Source organism: Macrobrachium rosenbergii, chromosome 29, assembly GCF_040412425.1.
Source record: "Macrobrachium rosenbergii isolate ZJJX-2024 chromosome 29, ASM4041242v1, whole genome shotgun sequence".
Taxonomy (NCBI): Eukaryota; Metazoa; Arthropoda; class Malacostraca; order Decapoda; family Palaemonidae; genus Macrobrachium; species Macrobrachium rosenbergii.
This window is the reverse complement of record NC_089769.1, coordinates 10,977,084-10,996,278: the sequence shown is the minus strand read 5'-3', so window position 1 is coordinate 10,996,278 and position 19,195 is coordinate 10,977,084. Positions and strand designations below refer to the sequence as shown.

Genomic DNA, 19,195 nt, shown 5'->3' with positions numbered 1-19,195 from the left:
TTTATATGCTCTAGCCATACACATTCTCACCAACATAACGCCTTAAGATACACCCTCACATTCTGTTGCTTAACTCTTCATCATGTCTTTACCATTTTATTCCTTCTTATAGTTGTTCTTAACAGCTTCCAAACGCTTGATTAAATTCAGATTTAACAACCACGATCCGCTTCCTTAAAAAATAGCTAATCAATATCCCCTTCATAGTAGCTTTCGTTTGCTGTTGCAGTCTGCAGTATCTGCAGTGTTGTTGCTATTGTCTTTGCCTCGCCTAGTTTATTTCAATTATTCCTTATTCCATCATTCCTATTCATTACTCTATAAAATTTACTTCAGAATTTCTCCTCATTCCAAGACTTTCACATTCTTTCACCTGACACTACAACTTTTCCCTCCGTTTACTAGTCAGCAGTGTAACATCCTCAAACACCAGCTGTTCGTCATTTCATTTACTACCACTTTTAAAAACTCCCATACATACCCTTTGCTTTAATCTTGACTCATCTCATTAATCCATCCACAATTAATTTTTCTTCTCATAAGCTGTCTGCCGGACCAGACATTCCTCGTTCAGTTTTTCCAGTGTAAGACAATATCACCTTTAAAATATACTTACGCTGGCTGTCTATGATATATATGATTTCTTTGGAGTAATAAAGATTTTGACAGGTACTAGACCTACCTATTTGCTAAGGAAACTTGGTATTGTATGAAAAAACAGTAGCCCACCAGTTACAAGATATACGTGGCTAACCAACTTGCGTACAAGATATGAACAAAGGGAAAACTTAATCAGTGAAGGCACTGAAACGACTGAGTCTAGGAAAGTAACAAAAACATTACTGTAATTTCTAAGGAAACTGAAATGTTGAAAAACTATAGGCTGCTATGCTTGTTAAAAAAAATACAGTAACGTAGTAAACGTATATAATTCCAAACTAAAGGTAATTGCGGTCACTGTGATTACCTTACATTGAAATATGAAAACAAGATTGCACAAACGAGATCAGCTGGGTTCCAGATTTTGAAAGATTTGAAATAGTTTTTCAGCAACAATATTTTATTCATATCCATCCATAGATAGGCTACAAAAATGGAAACAGAATTTCATAATGGAAACAGCCCGGCTTTCCATGTGTATAAAGTGCCGATTAAGATGTGCAGTAATTACAGTAACAGTTTTATGAACGTCTCCGATTGGAAGAGCTATATTAAAAAATCTGTCACCTTGAATGCGATTTAAACATCCATCACAAAGTTAGCTTATGAGCTGTCATTCTTCCTACGGCGGACACAGGAACGGTGAATGGAATGAGCAGTGATATGAACATTCACAAATGAATATATTTCATCTTTTGGAATATCCTGTGGTTGAAACCTAATTCTATTGCTTTGGTGAAAGTCATAAATATTTTATAAATGGTATTGTGCATTACATAAATTCATATAGTAGTGAATTTAAGCTTTCGAGACGAGAAAAGAGCTTGGCCAAAGATATCTCATATTTGGAATTGCGAACTTTATACGTATTAAAGAAAAGAGAAAATATTTTTTAGATAACAATAAAAACGAATTCAATTTGATTTTAAAAATATCTGACATTTTTCATTTACTTACAGATGCTGTCTTCTCATACAGCTCTTACGGAATCGGCTACACTTGACTAACCATTCATTCAATTTCCTTGTGCTCAGTGTACGCGCTTTGCTACAACATGGTGGGAATTAAGAAAATTGTAGTTTTTGGTGCCACTGGAACCACAGGCCTGTGCTGCCTTGAAGAAGCCCTGGATTTAGGTGAGTACTGCAAAAAATGCAATTTATTTGGGCACCCGTATCGCGGTATTTCCCGCCCTTGGTATCGTCTGCATGTTTATTTGCATGTCTGGTTCCTAGATGGCATTAGCTTACCTTTAAACAGCTGATAGCCAGGCCGTGAAAGACTACCGCCGGTCTAACGTCATTTACATCTGGCATTTGGGTTATTGTCGAAAAGGTACGATGATTCAGAAACACGGAGAAGGTTATGAATGAGAAATAGAGGCCTTAGGAGAGCCCGAGTGAGGTATTGACCCCTTTGGTGGCGGGTCACGTACGCTCACGGTTATCCCGGCCCTAGTTTTGAATGTTGTATCTTTTAATGCTTTTGTGGTAGCATAGTCTAGCCTATATTGTCATGAAGTCACTGTAATCTCATTTAGGATAATGAATTTGGCATATTCAAGGCATGGGTAAAAATATTTTGTTTTCAATCTAGAATAGAAAATTGTTTCCACGTTGAATAAGTTATGGATTCATTACGTAAGAAGCTACACATTTCCCGTATTATAACTAGTTCTTAATTGTCTGCTTTCAGATATAAGTTTTATCAAATAGGCGTACTGTTAGTAGCTCATATTTCTAAGCATATCCATAGGCTAAGTTTTCAACTGTGGTGAACAAACCTTTTGCAGGCTCTACCATACCTAATTAACTATTTGAGGACTAGATTGAATGATTACTCAGTAAGTAATGAAATTGTTATAAGTACAGTATAGGCATTTTCAAATGGTTATTCTATTAAAAATTAATTCATAAGGAGAAATTTGGCATAGGCTTTGCCTGAATTTGGATTGCATATATCATGTCAAGGATGGGTGTTTGATACATCCAGTTTCATCCCTGATGGAGAGTCCATCATATTCAAACACAGGTGATTATTTACAATCCAGTGTTGTTTAAATCTCCCAGTTTTGATTTTAAATGTTTTAACACTTCATTTGATTAAGTAGCATAAATAGAAAGTAAAAAAAAGAAATCCAAGCACTAAAATGAAAAAAACTTTGCTTGTTAACACAGTTCCTAATTTGAGAAACTCAGATAACTATACAAAACTCTAAAGCTATCCTTATGCTTTGTATTGCTCATTTAAAACTAGGCGTAAAGTGAACTCACTGGTAAAATATGCTGAGTAAAGGGTGTTTTTTCCATACATTGCTATCATTTTCTGGTTATCTAAGAAATCTTAAACATTGTCATAATCTGATAATACAATAATACTATTATTTTCTAGTAATATTATGCTAGATAGGCCTGTACACACATATTTTTGAATATTTTTGTTGTATTTTGCTTTTTGAATTTCTGACCACTGTTGGTGTAAATTATTCATTTTTATTTCTCCAGTACCTTTATATAGGAATTAGTTTATGGGGGCACTCTAGCTGGAGTCTGGTCTTTTTTTGGGGTGGGGGAATGAATAAAAAATTAGTGAATTGCACCAACAGTAATGGTCTAAAATTCATAAACTGTGAGGTAATCAATCAGAAAAAGACATTGCTACTGTCCATAACCGGTGTTAATAACAAAGCGCATTAACAAGGACAAGGATACCAACAGAAGTAGTGCATATTAATATCACCTTCTGTGACCTAAGCTGAACTAGGACCCCAATTCCTTACCCTTATCCTCCCCCCCCCCCATTTTACCTGATCTAATTGATCTAGAGTGTCATTAATTGTAGAGTAAAATATATGGATGCATCCTAACCTTACTTTTCTAAACCTTGCATCCTAACCTTACTTTTCTAAACCTAACCAAACCTATAGTCCATAAATCATTGAAGTGAATGAAAAAATGCATCTCAGTCTAACCTTGCATAGTAGGTTCTAACTGGCAAGGTCCACCCCATACTCTTTCCCTTAGTATTGGTTGGGTGGTACACTGCTGTTCCCCATCCCGGTAATTGACTAATTCAGGCAGAGGGTTTTGTTCTTGCCAGAATGAAAACCAGGGCCTTTTGTAAAGGAATGTTCCTGGCAAGACCTAGTAATGGTTGTTAAAGTGAAGCAATGAGACAGGTAATCTGTGGTTAGATGTGTGAGTATCTAGGTACCACCTACTTACCTCTCAGAAGCCCTCCATTTTTTTTTTTTTTCTTTCATGAGCTGCATCTTTTTTTTTTTTTTAGAAATCTTGTTGCTCTTTGCATTAGACTGCTGTTAAACCCTGTCAAAGTATTTTCTTTGTTGGTGATTGTTTGGCTGGAATTGGAATATATTTGGCTTTGTGCATTATGGATGCTGTACAGAAGAAAAGTTTTTAGTGAACATCTTAGGTGTGTGAGATGTGAGCAAGAGTGTGGTCATTTTGTCATCTTATGATGTATATCTTAAAAATTTATGCTCATTTTGCTGGGGTAGGATCTGCAGTCCTGGTTCACCCTGCAAATACTGTACTGATTGGTCTCTGTGGTTGAAGAGTTATGAAAAGAAATGAAGGAGGGCCAAGAATCATTCATTGATTTCTTTGGAGGGAGCACTCCCCTTTGACACTGCTAAATCTTTTGGTTAATTTTTGCTCCTCTTGCTTGTTCTTCTCTGGATGCAGTCGCTATGTGACAGTAACAGCTCAGCTGCACATATAGCTGTCTTCCCAGGTAAGACTCCTTTGCATGCTTGTGGTCCATCCCCATCTGTGCCAGTTGGACAGCTACTCTAGGCATGATGATGGTAGCCATGATTACATGGAGCTGATGTAGCCTACCATCAGTATCCCAGATGACCCATTATTCTCTAGGGTTCTTGGACCACATTGTTTTGGTAGAGAGGTCTAGTACTGATGTTCCTGCTGCTCTTTCTTGTGAGGTCAACCTCATTGACCCTTCTGGTCTTTTTATAGTTTCTAGAGGAGAAGCCCCTGCAGCTCCTCCTGCAGTTAATATTCCAGACCATCTTCCGTCTGCCTCAGCCTAATCCTCAACCTTCACTATATCTGCTCTTCTTGAGTGGCCATACTTAGCTTATGCCTCTGAAGCTCTTGGGGTTGAGCGCACAACCCTCTTATTTCATTTGTGCACAGTACTTTACCAAACGCATGCAAAAACGATGTTCTTGCTATGGTTCTCTGTGGTATGACACTTGAGAGAGGTATTCTATTTTGTTTACTGATAAAGGCAGTCCCCAGTTAACAACGTTGGTTCCATTCTGACACCATTTCATAATCCGAAAATTGTTGTAAGCCTTTGGATGTCTTGAAAATGATGTAACCTGCATTTCTGATGAATATATTTGAAAAGTGTCATAAGCTGAACCCATTGTAACCTGGGGACTGTCTGTACTTGTATGCAAGCTTATGCAAACATGTTTGCAGCAGTAATTTTGAAGTTGACTGATCATACATAAGTGTACAGATTTTCAACCACAATTTTGAGCAGTTATTTCCACAGCAAATCTATTTTTATTTTGCTGATGGGCATCATTTAGTTCCATCATTCATGTTCACAGTACAAGGGAAAGCTCAATGTTATTGGTTTGAGAGGTTTCTTCTTGGAAGATTCCAGTTTTAGCTAAAGGGAATCTGCTTAACCCTGGAGGTTTCTCATTCTTTCAGAGCCCTTTCAGTAGTGTTGGTATAAAGATTAATTGTACTTTGTAAACTTAATGATTTCAGGGAAGTAACCATGGCCCCTCTGAACCATGTTGTTAATTAATGGAGTGTTCTTTAGGGTTCACTCAGGAAGTGAGGAAGTTGTTCTGACTTTGGTGGTTGCAGCTTGTTTGCAGTACTTTGGATCATGTTAGCATTCTGAGCTGTGGACCACAGGGTTCCCTGTCGTCCAGCAAACCACTTTGGTACTGCCATGGGAAATGCCTTAACAGCATCCTTGGAGGAAATCACTTTTCTTTAATTCTCTTCTGCATCCATGTTGAGTGCTTCCCCATCCCTCTCCTTCATCATTCTCATTGAGAAGAAGAGGAAGTCCAAGAAGACCTCTCAGAAGTAGTTCTGTAAGACTGAATGTGTAGCCTTTTCAGGCTCTGAAAACAATGGTGTTAGGCCATCCATTGGTGACCCAAACACAAAAGTAGGGATGCCATGGGTCTTAGTGAGTTCTTGATGCCCCATCCCAGCAGCTTTTTTGAACAAAAGATGTGTTCCTGGCTCATCCACCTGTGTTTTTTCTTGAAATGCACCCACTTGAGCCAGCACTGCTCCCTTGTTCAGTGCATTCACAGTTCCTGGACCATACATGCATAGTTGGGGGTTCATGAGTGATAGGTCTCAGCTTGGTACTCATTGGTACCAGGTTGGTATGTTTGCCTGTGATCCTGTTTCTCTCCATCAGCCTGTGGCTTGCCCTTGGCCCTAGGGTTGCATTCACATGACAGCATATGTAACTGTTCACTGTACCCTTTGATAGTTTTGTCATCACCAAACACAGGAGTCATATGATTCAATTGACCTTCGCTCAGAACTCCGTTCCGTGTTTGGGTCTTCCACAGCCTGGGTTCATCAACGAGTACTAGTTATGCTGCTTGTGTGTCAAAGCCTTGTGAGAATACACTGCACCAGCAACTTGCATAGGACCCAGGAAGTCCCACGACATTGTCTGCAGCAAACCTTATACCAATTCAAAGCTCTATGGTGTATGTGGTGAACATCCCCATGGGTGTTCACAACAGTGTCCACCCAGCTTTCATCTTGGACCATTGTAGTGGTATAAACATGCTAAGTTACCTAGTCGCTTGGTTTGTTCCGATGTCACCTTTGGCATAGTTACCTAAGAAGAGATATCATGTATTTACTCCCTTGCATAACCTGGGAGTTGTGGCAACTCGGAGAGTGTTGTCTCATCCCGAGGCAGCAGACGAAGCATCTAAGTACTCTTTCTTGCCAACCACCACACTTTTGGTGGGTTTCCTCAGCCAACTGTTTTATTTGAGGAAACTCATCCTAAACAGTTGACTGCCTCTCCGCTTGCTTCAATGACAACTGAAGCAGCATATATTAGCTCCAAGCAGTCCTCCCTCCCAGCTCACTCTCTGAGCAGGAAGATCAGAGGAGATCATGCATGATTGCTGAACAACAGGAGCCTCCTCACTAGAATTCCCCTGAAGTCTCTACCTCCCAAATGCATCTGCTCACAGCTGTATCGTGGGGTTTCGGGGTGCACACATGACGGGTTCATTTGTCTCAAACGTGTGGGTTGAGGATTATCTTCCTCTTAACTTCAAATTTTTGGGAAGGCAAGTGATGCTGCAGACCCTGCAATTTCAGGACTATTTGATGAGTCATTTTGTCCCGTCGTTGAGCAACAACACATCCATAGTGAGCGGCATTAACAAGCAGAGGGGTGGGGAGAGTTTTCTTTTACTCCTATCAGTTGATGCAGCAGACACATTGGGTGGATGGCTTACCAGACTTGTCTAAGCATCCAGTTCCTTTCAGACAGAAAGGCATCTTGCCTAAGGTAATTGGAGAGTGTAAGGCTAGGGCTAAATGGTAGAGTGTGTGGGCTCTGTTAATTTTTCCTTCCTAGTCCCTCTACAGAGCAGCAACATAGCCTAGGTATGTGCTGGATCAGGTCTAGATGTAGGTGAATACTCAGTCAAGCAACCATTCATAGTGCTTTGATGGCTAAGGTGTGACTCCCTCTCTGTTGTTCAGTATAAAAAAAGAAGGGGTGTTTTGCAGTGGAGCTATGTACAGTACTAATTCCAAGATAGAGCTGCCTTTTAACTTGTACAGCCCTCTCGGGGGTAGCACATGGTTTTTGGATCGTTTCCTTACTTGAGTGAAGCTTTTGCCTTCTCTTGGGCCCAGGGCCCTACTACACTGCCATTCCTATGCCAGACTAAGTAGGAGGTTAGAGAATGTTTGCATCCCTTGCTTGCTGTTGTTAATGGGATTATGGAATTTCAGTGTGTAGGTTGTTCAGCTTGTAGTCTGCTGTCAGAGTTGACCTTCCACCTGAGGAGTAATTCTCCAAAAATAATGGTTTGTATTTCCATAGGAACATAAATTTTTCAATAAATTTTTATTTTCCTGGGTATACAAACCCAAGCTTTTTATCACAGTTTCCACCTCAGAAAACAAAGTTAGTGAAGGGTAATTCCCTGCTTATCCCTGTAACCACCAGTTAATCACTTTGTCATCAAGTTCAACGATTGTTTCTCTCCCCTATATGAAAGGCTCTGGATTTTATACCTAGTTAAAATGCAAATTACTTAAAAATGTTAAATTTTTTTTATTTTTTCATCTTTATACTCTACTGTCCAAGTTACTTGGGTGAAATGATTCTAGATGGTTAACTTTTATGGCCCCAAGTTTTATTTCATTTGGAGAAATTAGCATGCTTCCCCTTCCTACTTACTATTAAGTGTCCTCAACAAATATTCTTGACAAGTTTATTTCTGGGACTGCATTGTATATAGTGATAATAATTAAGGATGTCTACCATTTAAGTATAGTCAAGATAAAATTAAAGCAATCACACAAAGATTTAGTTTATGGTCTGAGGTGAAAATTTGTTTGAATGTGGATAAAAGCAAAGCTACAAATATGTTATGATTTGCAGGTTAACACAATAGCACAAAAATGATGCGCTATGCTGGTGTCCGATTGCTCCGAAGGGCATGGTTGACTTCTGCAACAAAAACTCGATTGTATTCATCAAGTAACACAGACGTAATTATTCAGCGGTTAGAGGGGGATTGTGAAGGAATAACCGTTTTTGGCTTTAGTCGTCCGGCTGCAAAAAATGCAATAAGTAAAAATCTCCTGAAGGAATTCGAGGCTGCTATTTCCAGTGTGCGACATGACAGGAGTGTTCGAGTGGTGTTGCTACGTTCATTAGTTCCAGGTGTGTTTTGTGCTGGTGCTGACTTGAAAGAAAGAGCAACAATGAAACCAGAAGAAGTTGGGCCCTTTGTATCTAAGGCTCGTGCATGTATTGGTGATTTAGAGAACTTACCAATGCCTGTGATAGTGGCACTTGATGGTGCAGCTCTTGGGGGTGGCTTAGAAATGGCCTTGGCTTGTGATCTCCGTGTAGCTGCTGACTCTGCTAAAATGGGACTTGTTGAAACGAAACTAGCAATCATTCCAGGTGCTGGTGGCACTCAGCGGCTCCCTAGAATCGTTGGGACTGCAAAAGCCAAGGAGCTAATATACACAGCTGCTGTTCTTAATGGAAAGGAAGCTGCAGAAATAGGTTTAGTCAATGCTGTTGCTCCTCAGAATGAAAGTGGAGATGCTGCATACCTCAAGGCCTTAGAGCTTGCAAAGAAAATAATTCCCAATGGCCCAGTTGGTGTTAAAATGGCAAAGACTGCAATTACTCGTGGAATGGAAGTTGATTTAACTACAGGATTGAGTATTGAGGAAGCCTGTTATGCTCAGGTGATTCCAACAAAGGACAGAATTGAAGGATTAACTGCCTTCAGAGAAAAGAGGAAGCCAGAGTACAAGGGAGAATAATAGTGATGTGGTATTCTTGCACAACATCTCTCTTATGACATCTTTTAATTTGATTTTCATGAAGAATGGATATATGGTAGAAAACTTTGTCATTTAGCTGAAAGAGGTGAAATGAAATGTTTACTGAAAGTGTACAGAATGTTCAGCATTGTAACTACACATGTGTTCATATCAGTCTCTGCAGTTTTTATACTACAATATTCCTAAGAAAGTCATTTTTAGAAGAAGTCAGGGACTTTTGTTTCATTATTCAGGTCATTTTTGTATTTGTAGATACTGTATAATATTTTTTGTTTTATTATCAATTTTGAAAGTTGAATAGAAAACATTTATTAAAACTATGGTTTAGATCAGGGAAAGTTGGTAAGATGACACTTTTCTGTTGCAGAAAAAATGAAGTGGTATTCAATACAGTACTGTATTAACAGGTTTGTGTGAATGATTCACAGAGTTCCTTTATGCCATAAGTCTGAGTATGTTTGCAACAACATTGAGTAGGACACTAAATTATGCATTGTCATTTTTTGTTTGGTAGTAAAATATAGTACTAAAGTACAAAGTCTTAGGTTTTAATAAAGTACTGTAATTTTTTGGGTCTTAATAAAGAATTTATATTTTTTTATTTGTTTGATTAAATCTTAAATGAAATATTATTGCATTTATTTTTTGCCATAGTTTTAAACTTTGAGAAATAAGTCTGCCTGCCCTTTGTAAGTTATCTTACTTTTACTTCAGTTGTTTTGGGGCCCAGTTGCCTTGTTGTTAGATGTATACAAGCTGTCTCTTAGCACTTATTCAACAATACTTTGCAACTCTCTTCAGAATAGGAGTCTCAAATTTGCATGAGTATGTAGAAGGCTGGGTAATTGTTGAGACTTAGAAAGGCAGTGTATTGATAAATGAACTTTGGTAAGATCTGTTGGTAGGTGAAAGTGTTAAGAACATGAAACACGTTTATCATTTTCAGAATACAGTACTACATTTGTCAAGGTAGAAATGTTAGCTGTGTAGGACTAGAATTAATGCTGATCTTTGTACTGTACTTCCAAACACATCAGTCAAAATGGGAGGCAACCAAGTGTACCATGGCAGGGCAACCAAAGTGTGCTACAGGGGCATAAGGTTTTAATGGCAACTTGGGAAACCTTCCCCTGGGTGCCACTAGAATACTTGCATCACTTCCCATACAGTAGGGAAGGGAAGACATAATCTTACAAACTCCAAAAGAGATAAGCCTGAGGAGAGTGTTTTCTTCAAGGAGTGAATCTTACAGCGAGGTAGGATATTACAAAAACGAGAAGATTCACTAAATATTTTTCCATCCAGTGGGACTAGAGCAATGGATTTTAATTTATAGAAAAATCAAGAACTTGGTTTTCTCTGCCAGGAGATAACAAGAACCTGTCAATCAAAGTGAGGGCAAGGATGTCAACTGATAATGGCTCACAGACAGCATCAAGTACTTTCTGTCCGTGGATGAGGATTTCCAGTATATAATTTCATGCAGAAAATAATGTTCTCTTTATGGCCAAATGCTATGTTTAGACAGAGCATCAAGTTTGATGCCACAGACAAATTCTGATGGAAGCTCCTATCAATGATACACCTAATTGGATTTGGATAGGGCCCACATGGGTGCTAAATGCTCTGTGTGAAGTGAACATTCTAGGTCATGTCTAGTTTGTGCCATACCAGCAGGGACACTTGATCAAACTACCCATAGACAGTAAGCTGAAAGTTTGGGAATTCTGAGTATTTCAGATGCAGAAATCAAGAATTGACCTCACAGGATGAGGGAGGTAGCTATAGATTATATGATGAGTAGACCCTTGAGGAGGATGTTGATAGTATTTGCTTGGCATGCATCTAACATCATGGTCTAAGAAATTCACTGGGTTGGGACTCTTTGGGAGTCACTGGAACCTGAGAATTTGGAGACTTAAGAACAAATTTGTGTTTAAGTGAAGTTGTGACAAAAGATAAACAGCTGACTTGCCTTGATCACTGAGGGAGGAAAAAGATCAGGGAAACAAACCTTCCATGCTTGTAGGGTTTATATTCATTGTGTGTGTCTTAGAATTTTCATGAGCGAGTGTCAGTTGTTCACTCAGCAAGAGAGTGTGAGTGCCCAACAAGTATCATTTGAGTGCACAAAGGTGACATGGCATCCCTATTCAGAAATCTTTATAAAGGCACAAATGCAACGCACAAATGGAGCTCTGTTCACGTATCGAGACTGTGATGGTTTATTTCCATCAAGTTTGCAATATGACCAATAAGTCTTATCGTTGAGAATAATGCACTGGAGGTGCTCTACAACTAGATGCTTAGTGACGGAAGTGCTATAGTAATCGACGCCAATCATAATGCCAAAACCATAAAGTGTTTTGGACCATATGTGGCTGTTTGCCCGTGAGATTTCCATTTTTCTTAGCAGCATTGCAAAGTTATGCAATCCAGGTATGTGGCCTGAGGTTTTTACATGCTTTTTAACCAAGGAAACCATCAATGTATTTATTTTCGGCGTGAACATGCAGCATTACCATATCAAAAGTATGAATCTTCTTTGTCCAAAAAGGTAGCCAATTTGTTCTGCACTTTGTGTGTTGGGCATAGTCTCAGGTTTTCAACACTTGTGTGGTCAAGCACTTTTTTTTTTTGTTATTGTTGTACAACAGGACAGTTGCTGTGGTCAAAGCAATAGTATGGAGGTCTTTTCATCCCTTGCTACAGGGTGGTTGCAAACTGTTTACATCAAAGAAGAGCTTTAGACCTGCCCTGACTGCCTTAAACTAGCAGGAGATCTCAGTTGTGTGGGTATACAGTTCTCCCCCGCTTTTCCGTGCCTCATTTTGTTGCGAATTTTTGTGGAACACATCATTCACTTTTCCGCAGGGGAACTTCAACTAATTCGCGAATATTTCTATGGGCTGTATCTCCAAAATTATCGCTAGCACCCGTAATTCAGTAAATAAAAATACAAAATTATGCTGTAATACTCTGTACTTAATGAAATTTGTACATATTTTCCTAACCTACACTGTACAGCATTAGAACTGAAAATTCATGGTAGTGCTTTTTTTGTTTTGGTGCAGGTAACTGCCCTGCCCCCTTCCGGGGAAGTATAGGTACAACATAGCTGAAGAGCTCAGTTTGTTTCTGCTGCTTAATGACCATATATTGGTTGTTCAGCAGCCTTGTTTTGAAATTCAGTATTTTTCACCAGATGGTTTTGATTGTTTTTGAAGGACTTGGTGAAGTATTCTTTACTTTGGTAGCCTCTGCGCTATATTTTTCCAGCTTAGATAAACTTAGCTTAGCTTTTGTGGATTTTGACTTAGTATGTCAGACTCAAGTGACTAGTAACTGGTATTGCAGGAAGGGCTGCAATACTAGGCTAACCTCTTCTAAATATGACATGCATTTCATGCTTTCATTGCTGAGGACAAGTTTGTTCTCCTGACTTGACATATGAGGAATGTAGAAACTGGGACGAAGTTAAATGGAGAATTTTGACTGCCCATTTAGATGAGTTAGAGAAGGCTAGGCATAGAAAGGCAGCTGCTAGAGCTGAGACTAGACCGTCAGTGTAACTACTTGCTCGCCTATTCCTACTTCTCTCACACTCCCTATGACTCCGTAACCTGGCTCCCTTCCCTCTGAACCTAGTGCCATTGCCAGTCTCGAAGCTCAGATAGACAAGAAATTTGACGTGTTAGTGAACATGGTCACTCAAATAGGAGCTTCGGTAAGAGTGCTTTTAGATAAAGCAAGTGGTGATCCCTGTGCTAGTGTCGGTGCAAGTGTTGTGTCAGTGTAGGGGGGTGGCTTCTCGTCTCAGCAATGTTCCTAGACAGAGGTCCCTGCCAAACTCCCCTGCACCTAGGAGGAGGCAAACCGTAAGTCCAAGGGAGGTCGGTGGGCTTTGCCCACGAGTAGTTACTCCCCCAACCGAACCTGTTGCTATTTCCCAGGTTTTGGTATCCAAGCGCGGGAAAGATGTACCAGTGGATCACACCTTATCCTCCAGTGGTTCTGATTCCGAGCCCAAAGGAGGCAGTTGGCAGTTTCATGATTCCTCCAGGGCTTTGAAGAGGCACGTTTTGGACAATTAACCATCGATTCCTTGTAAGCGCCAAAAGGACCAAGAGCCCTCATGTAGCTATTGGGACGATAGAGAGCTCCTTTTGGATACCGAGCTCCCAGTGGCTCATAAGCGCCCATTGGCTCCCAAGCGCCAAATGACTCATAAGCATACCAAGGGATCAACTTCTCCCATGGGATCAGAGCTCCCAGCGGCTCATATGCATGCAATGGGATCAGTATGCTCAGTGGCTCCCGACATCCCAGTGGCTTTCAGCTCTCGTACAGTGTTGGATTACATGTCTGAGGGTTCTTCTGGTTTAGACGTCCCTATTATAGTGGGTCAACCTGTTTCAGCACCTTCTGAAAAGAAAGTTTCAAAGACTGTGCCTACTTCTGTCGCAGAGTGCCCGAAGGCGACCGTAGTGCAGCCTCCTAAAGATCTTTCACTGCTCCCCATTCATCAGTGATTGGACAATATCCTGGAGCTTCTGAAGAAACCTTCATCTTCTCCTCAGAAACCAGAGGAACCACAGCAGGACTTGGCACCTACTGCTGTTTCTTCAGCAGAAGAGGAATCCGAGCAAGAACAGCCTTCATCTTTATATGCATCCCTGTTAAAATACTTTCTGTTCTGCTTCCCTTCGTACTTTACCACCGTGGTGCCTTCTTCTCCTGGGTCTTCCTTCATGTTATGGTAACCAGCAGGGTCTGCTAAGGTCCTGAAGATGGCTCTCTCGATTTCATCCAAGAAGGCTTTGACGGGTATTGACTCTTGGTTGGCTGAGAAGAGGGAGTTAGGCAAGGCAGTAATTTGTTCTCCTCCTTTGCTCCTGATGAAGAGGAAGTATGTGTTTTATGTGACAGGAGAAGTGCCCTCCTTGGGGGTTTCTGCATCCTCCCAAGGGGACTTCTCCGGCCTGATTGATCCTGCTCGAAGATTGGCCTTTGACTCGGCGAAGATAGTTTTCTTTGGACGCTTAGGCTCTTTGCCTTTAGTCGAAGGGCAGGACGTTTTGGAGGCATCTTAACAATACAATTACTAGTAGTAACGTAATAGTAGGCGAACAAATCACGAAAGAGCATACTGTAGAGCTGCTGAACATGAGAAATTCATACAGTGATCTGGGAAGATGCTGCCACGTAGCATCCGCACAAGGCCGCATCTCGCGGTTACTCCAAGGAAAATGAATGGCGCTTCAGGATTGGCTGATTTACGAAACGTCAACCAATTGCGTGTCAAGTAGCATTGCACCTAGGTATTTTACTAAGACCCCATCTTCTGTTTTGCGATCTTTGTGTTTGCCATGGGTCGAACATCTTTAAGGGGAAAAAAAATACACTTTACAGTATGTATTGATATTCTGCTGTGTTTACATTAATATATTACAGAACTGTACTGTAATGTTTGAAAATTAGTACAGTAGCCTAAATAATGTTTGTTTTTATTATACATAAATGTATTTGTACATAATCACGAAAATACTTAACGTGACATAACTTAGCATTGTATTTGAGGGAATGTGTCCTGTTGTTCTAAACTACCCAAGTAAATTTAAGATATGCTCTATATAGTTGTATTATCAGAAAATACGTACTTTACGGTAAATATCATTTCAAAATCATCTTACAGGAAAATATCAATACACGCATCTGAATTGTAGGGGATACTGTACCAACGAGTAACAGTTGTAGAAGGTTACTGTATGTAATGTTGCAAAATGACTTTGAAATGATATTGCGGTGTTCTGGAAAGATATTTTGAGGTATATTTTTGTTTGAACTGTCAAGTTGGGTGATGAACTGTTAAGATAGGCAGTTGTAAGCATTTTAGCAGGTGTATGTATTTATGTATGGTTACTTTGGGTGTTTTGGGATGATGGTTTGGGGTGTATTTTTGTTTGAAATATTAAATTGTTTTAGTATGATACTTTAGGGTATATTTTTGTTTGAACTATCAAATTAAGCAGTGAACTGTTAAAATAGGCATATGTAATCATTTTAGTTGACGGGGTACAGGTTATTTGGCAGTTATAAGCATTTTTAGAGGGGATTTTGTGTTTCTGCGGTAGGTTCTGGCACCTATCCCCACGAAAAAGTGGGGGAGCACTGTAGCACCACAAGGGCTAGCTGTGATAAGGTTAATATCAGTTGCTGATAATGCCTGCAAGCAAAGAAAGGTATGGTGCCTGGCACGACAGTTGTGCCACGGGGATCACCCAGTCCACTCCAATTCACGTCTTTCTTGCTTCTTGTGTCCCAAGTATTAATATACTTTATTATGGTCTTCCAGAAAAATACAAGTCTGAGGGGTTCCTTGAGTGGTTTGCTTTGTGAATGCGCACAGAGCTTGAAGAGGTGGTTGCTTAGTTGCTGTTGGGGGGAGCCACCATTTTAGGTTGGCTGGCACCCAATGGTCATCCACGTACTGCCCTTTTAACTATGCAATGGTAACTTCATAGTTGGCTTCCATAGCAAACCCACCACCAGTTACGTGCCTCATCTCCGAATCATCACAGCAACTGGGAGAATTTCATCTCAGGGACGTCCAAATGGTCATGCACTGCAACTTGGTATTTAGACCAGAACAGTCAATTCTCTACCTTTCCTTGAAGGTGGGGAGGATGGTATTTGTTGTAACTGGGAGTGAGACTGGCACACTGTTGGCACGGGTTTCTCTAACAAATAGCAAGTTCTGTAGCATTTTAGGACGTATGATTCCAGAGGGCGGCCTCCAGGGACTCCACTTCGAGGCTATCCTGGTGGAAGTCAGCATAATCCCTTATGGCCTTGATGGTACTCCAGGCGCTTGATGTGGTATGCTGTCACAACTTGAGGCAGCTGGTCTTATGCCTTGATTTTCTCCAACAGTGCTGCATCTTTGCTGCGGTTTCTGACTAAATCTCCACCCAAGAACTGACGCTGCTTAACATGGAACCTATGCTATGTGGCTGGACAGGCATTCAGGACGGATATACTTATAGAGTTTGGCTTACCAATCAAATACAATGTTAAAGATTTGGAGTGCAAGACTTGATTAATATGATCAAGAGTCAGTGTCCAGATCACATAACAGGCATGATGCTGAATAATTCGAGCTTCACCGTAGATGTGATAAGAAACCAAACTAAAAGGAGTAAAAATATTAATGAACAATTGGCTTATCAAAAGAGAGAGAGAGAGAGAGCTGAAGGGACTAATGGGTGACAGTCAAATGAATTCACTGCGAGATGTGGGAGAGGCAGAAATTAAAATTGACCGGAATATATTGGTTAACGAGACCAAGAGGGAATTGTGGGCAATTGGTTGCCGAGAGTCTACGGTATCGGAGGGCGTTATGTTGAATGTAACAGCTTCCTACGAAAGCTGATCGGAGGACCGTAACTTATCAGAACCGGTATAATATTGTCACAGCAGTCAAAGAACTGCAGGACACGTCTGTCAAGAAATCCAAGATTAAATGAATGATTGTCCCTTTGGATGAGGGCTTTGCCAGCTAACGTTGATGCTCAAGTGAACACGTGAGCTGTATCTAAAGCATTGACTCCTGCTGACTGCTACCTTAGGAATTTTTAAATGATGGCAGCACCTTATGACTGTTCCTCAGAAGGAAATTATTACCGAACAAAAAATAAATGAGGGGATGAAATGATTGTGGCAACTCATTCGCGAAGGGACAAACTCATGTGATAGATATTGTCACTCAGGAATTTTGAGATTCCTTATAATGAATCTATGGAAGGCTTGCTAACACAAAATAATAAAGGAAACACTCGTAGGAGATAGTATGAAAAAGAAAAGAAATAACACTGAAATGGGCTTTAATAATAGTTTCTGGACGGGGGAAACAGGAAGAATGGAAAACTCCAGCAAAAATAAAGGCAGGGAAAAACTCATTCCGAATCAAGGGGGAACTATCAGCAAATGGATGGTCAGGAAAAATATAATGCTATAAAGATTATATATAAAAGGACTTAGTGAATCTCGATGAAAGTGACAATGATTTGTAATTAAAGTAATAATGAGGTAACTCCAAAGCAAACAGAAAACTTTTAACATACAAACAATGAATATCAATGGAAATCAGTGTGGAAAAGAAATAATAATGGAATGCTACGAAAAATAAATAACTTTGATACAGACCTAGGATTTCCCTTCGTGACTGTTACTTGCTGCAGCCAACGAGGAATAAAATTCTTTCAGAGGCAAGAAATCAAATAAAATAGAAAAGTGCCACTACCCCATTTCTAGCTTAATCGAAGCCTGTTAGCGAGGTCCAGTTGTCTTTAAATAATCAAAAAGATTTATGGTTCTGGAATGAAAGTGAAAAACACTTGCAGAAAATAAAACTGGATAAATGCAGTTATAATGTACACAGGAAGCAGTGTATTAGCTTAACTTTATTGTCCGTAAGTTTTCCTCTCATTTATTTTTCTTTAGAACATAATTCTCTTTCATTCCTTTGTAAACTAGCAACCTTGTCCAACAACTAGGAGATTCTCTCTCGTCCAACAACTAGGAGATTCTCTCTCTCTCTCTCTCTCTCTCTCTCTCTCTCTCTCTCTCTCTCTCTCTCTCTCTCAATCGATCCCGTTTATTTTTCAAGTTTTTTTTTCATAAGGAATGCAATAAAACTATCATTATCTATTTCTTATTTGTAAGAAATAAAAGGCGCTTTAGTTGGTAATTGGAATACCTTTATATCATAACATACGATTCGCTTACGAACTCTATTGCATAGTTCTTTTATGAAATATTTCAGCGGCTTGGACGAGCATCTTTGAATATCTCGTGTATGCATAAATCCAAGAAAACTATTATGAGATAATTATCGCTGTATAATTTTCGAAAACATTCCAATGCATATTTTTAAAATGCGCTGCGCGGTAGGTATCTTTTGTTTACCTGCATATCGCTTGCGAGGCAAGCAGTCGAGTTGCATATTCAGGCCTTGTGTTCCGATGTGAGAGTTTATTTTGGTTATATTTGAGAATTTATCACCTCTAAGGCTCTAACTAATGTTATGCCATGTAGGTCTTTCATAAGTAGAGTAAATCCTTTTAACTTGCAAGGCAGCAGTCTTATTTTTTTAAGATAGTGTTTCCTGAACAAAATCCATTATGATACTACTATATGGTAAGTAATAATAGGAACGCATTTTTCATTGGTAAAACAGTCTGTTACTGTTAGTTCAATCATTTTTAGTTCGAAATTGATATGCCACAGCTTCTCGAGGCCAACTAATTTGAGCTGGTAACATCCAATATTGCTTCGCAACATAATAATTCATTGGTTAGTATGATAATCCGTTTCCTTGACAACTACCATGTTCTTTGGTTTAGATACGTGCGCGCCATGTTATTCATTGATTATTCAGCGTCATAGATGTCATTATTCGTTAATGAGCTTGACAGTTCGTTGTCTTGCGATGTGTAGTGCTGTAGTTATACGGCAAGTAAATCAATTTTCCACTTGCAATTTCGACTCTTGTAATAGAATCCACGTCAGTCAACGGCCTTTGATAGTCAATATTTCAGCTACATGAAAACCAGTTCAGTGATTCTTCTATGCTCTTTAGCTTTGGTCTGAGTGGGTAAAAAAAAAAACCTGTTCCAGGTGAGATAGCACAGTTTTTTTTTAGAGGAGAAAGAAAAACGAAAATAGTCAAGCACAATATATCGGAGAAGTTCGTCGTAGTTCGATTTCGCCATATTAGGCTTTTAAGCTTGAAATTTAACTGCGTGTATTATATAACCCTTCGCAGCTTTTGACATCTGTTACAACTGCCACGTCACCAAGAATGACGTTACCGTTTTCCGTCGTGTGTGACAGTGCGAGGGCTTTCTGTGTTCGCCAATTTTACTCTATAGATG

The 19,195-nt window shown here is 39.7% G+C and overlaps 1 protein-coding gene across 3 annotated transcripts in view; it reads left to right on the top strand.

Moving 5' to 3' along the window:
• Window positions 1-1,619: 1,619 nt before the first annotated feature.
• The window catches only part of LOC136854590 (methylglutaconyl-CoA hydratase, mitochondrial), a 50,285-nt gene continuing 32,709 nt past the window's right edge, over window positions 1,620-19,195 (top strand). Inside the window, exons 1-2 of one of the 3 annotated variants that reach the window (XM_067131022.1) lie at window positions 1,620-1,796; window positions 8,338-9,857. In XM_067131022.1, coding sequence (XP_066987123.1) covers window positions 8,358-9,239 — 882 coding nt within the window. In that variant the 5' untranslated portion in view covers window positions 1,620-1,796; window positions 8,338-8,357 and the 3' untranslated portion in view covers window positions 9,240-9,857. Of the gene's footprint in view, window positions 1,797-1,870; window positions 1,996-8,337; window positions 9,858-19,195 lie in introns of those variants that run through there. The other 2 variants (XM_067131020.1, XM_067131023.1) reach the window with 2 other exon arrangements.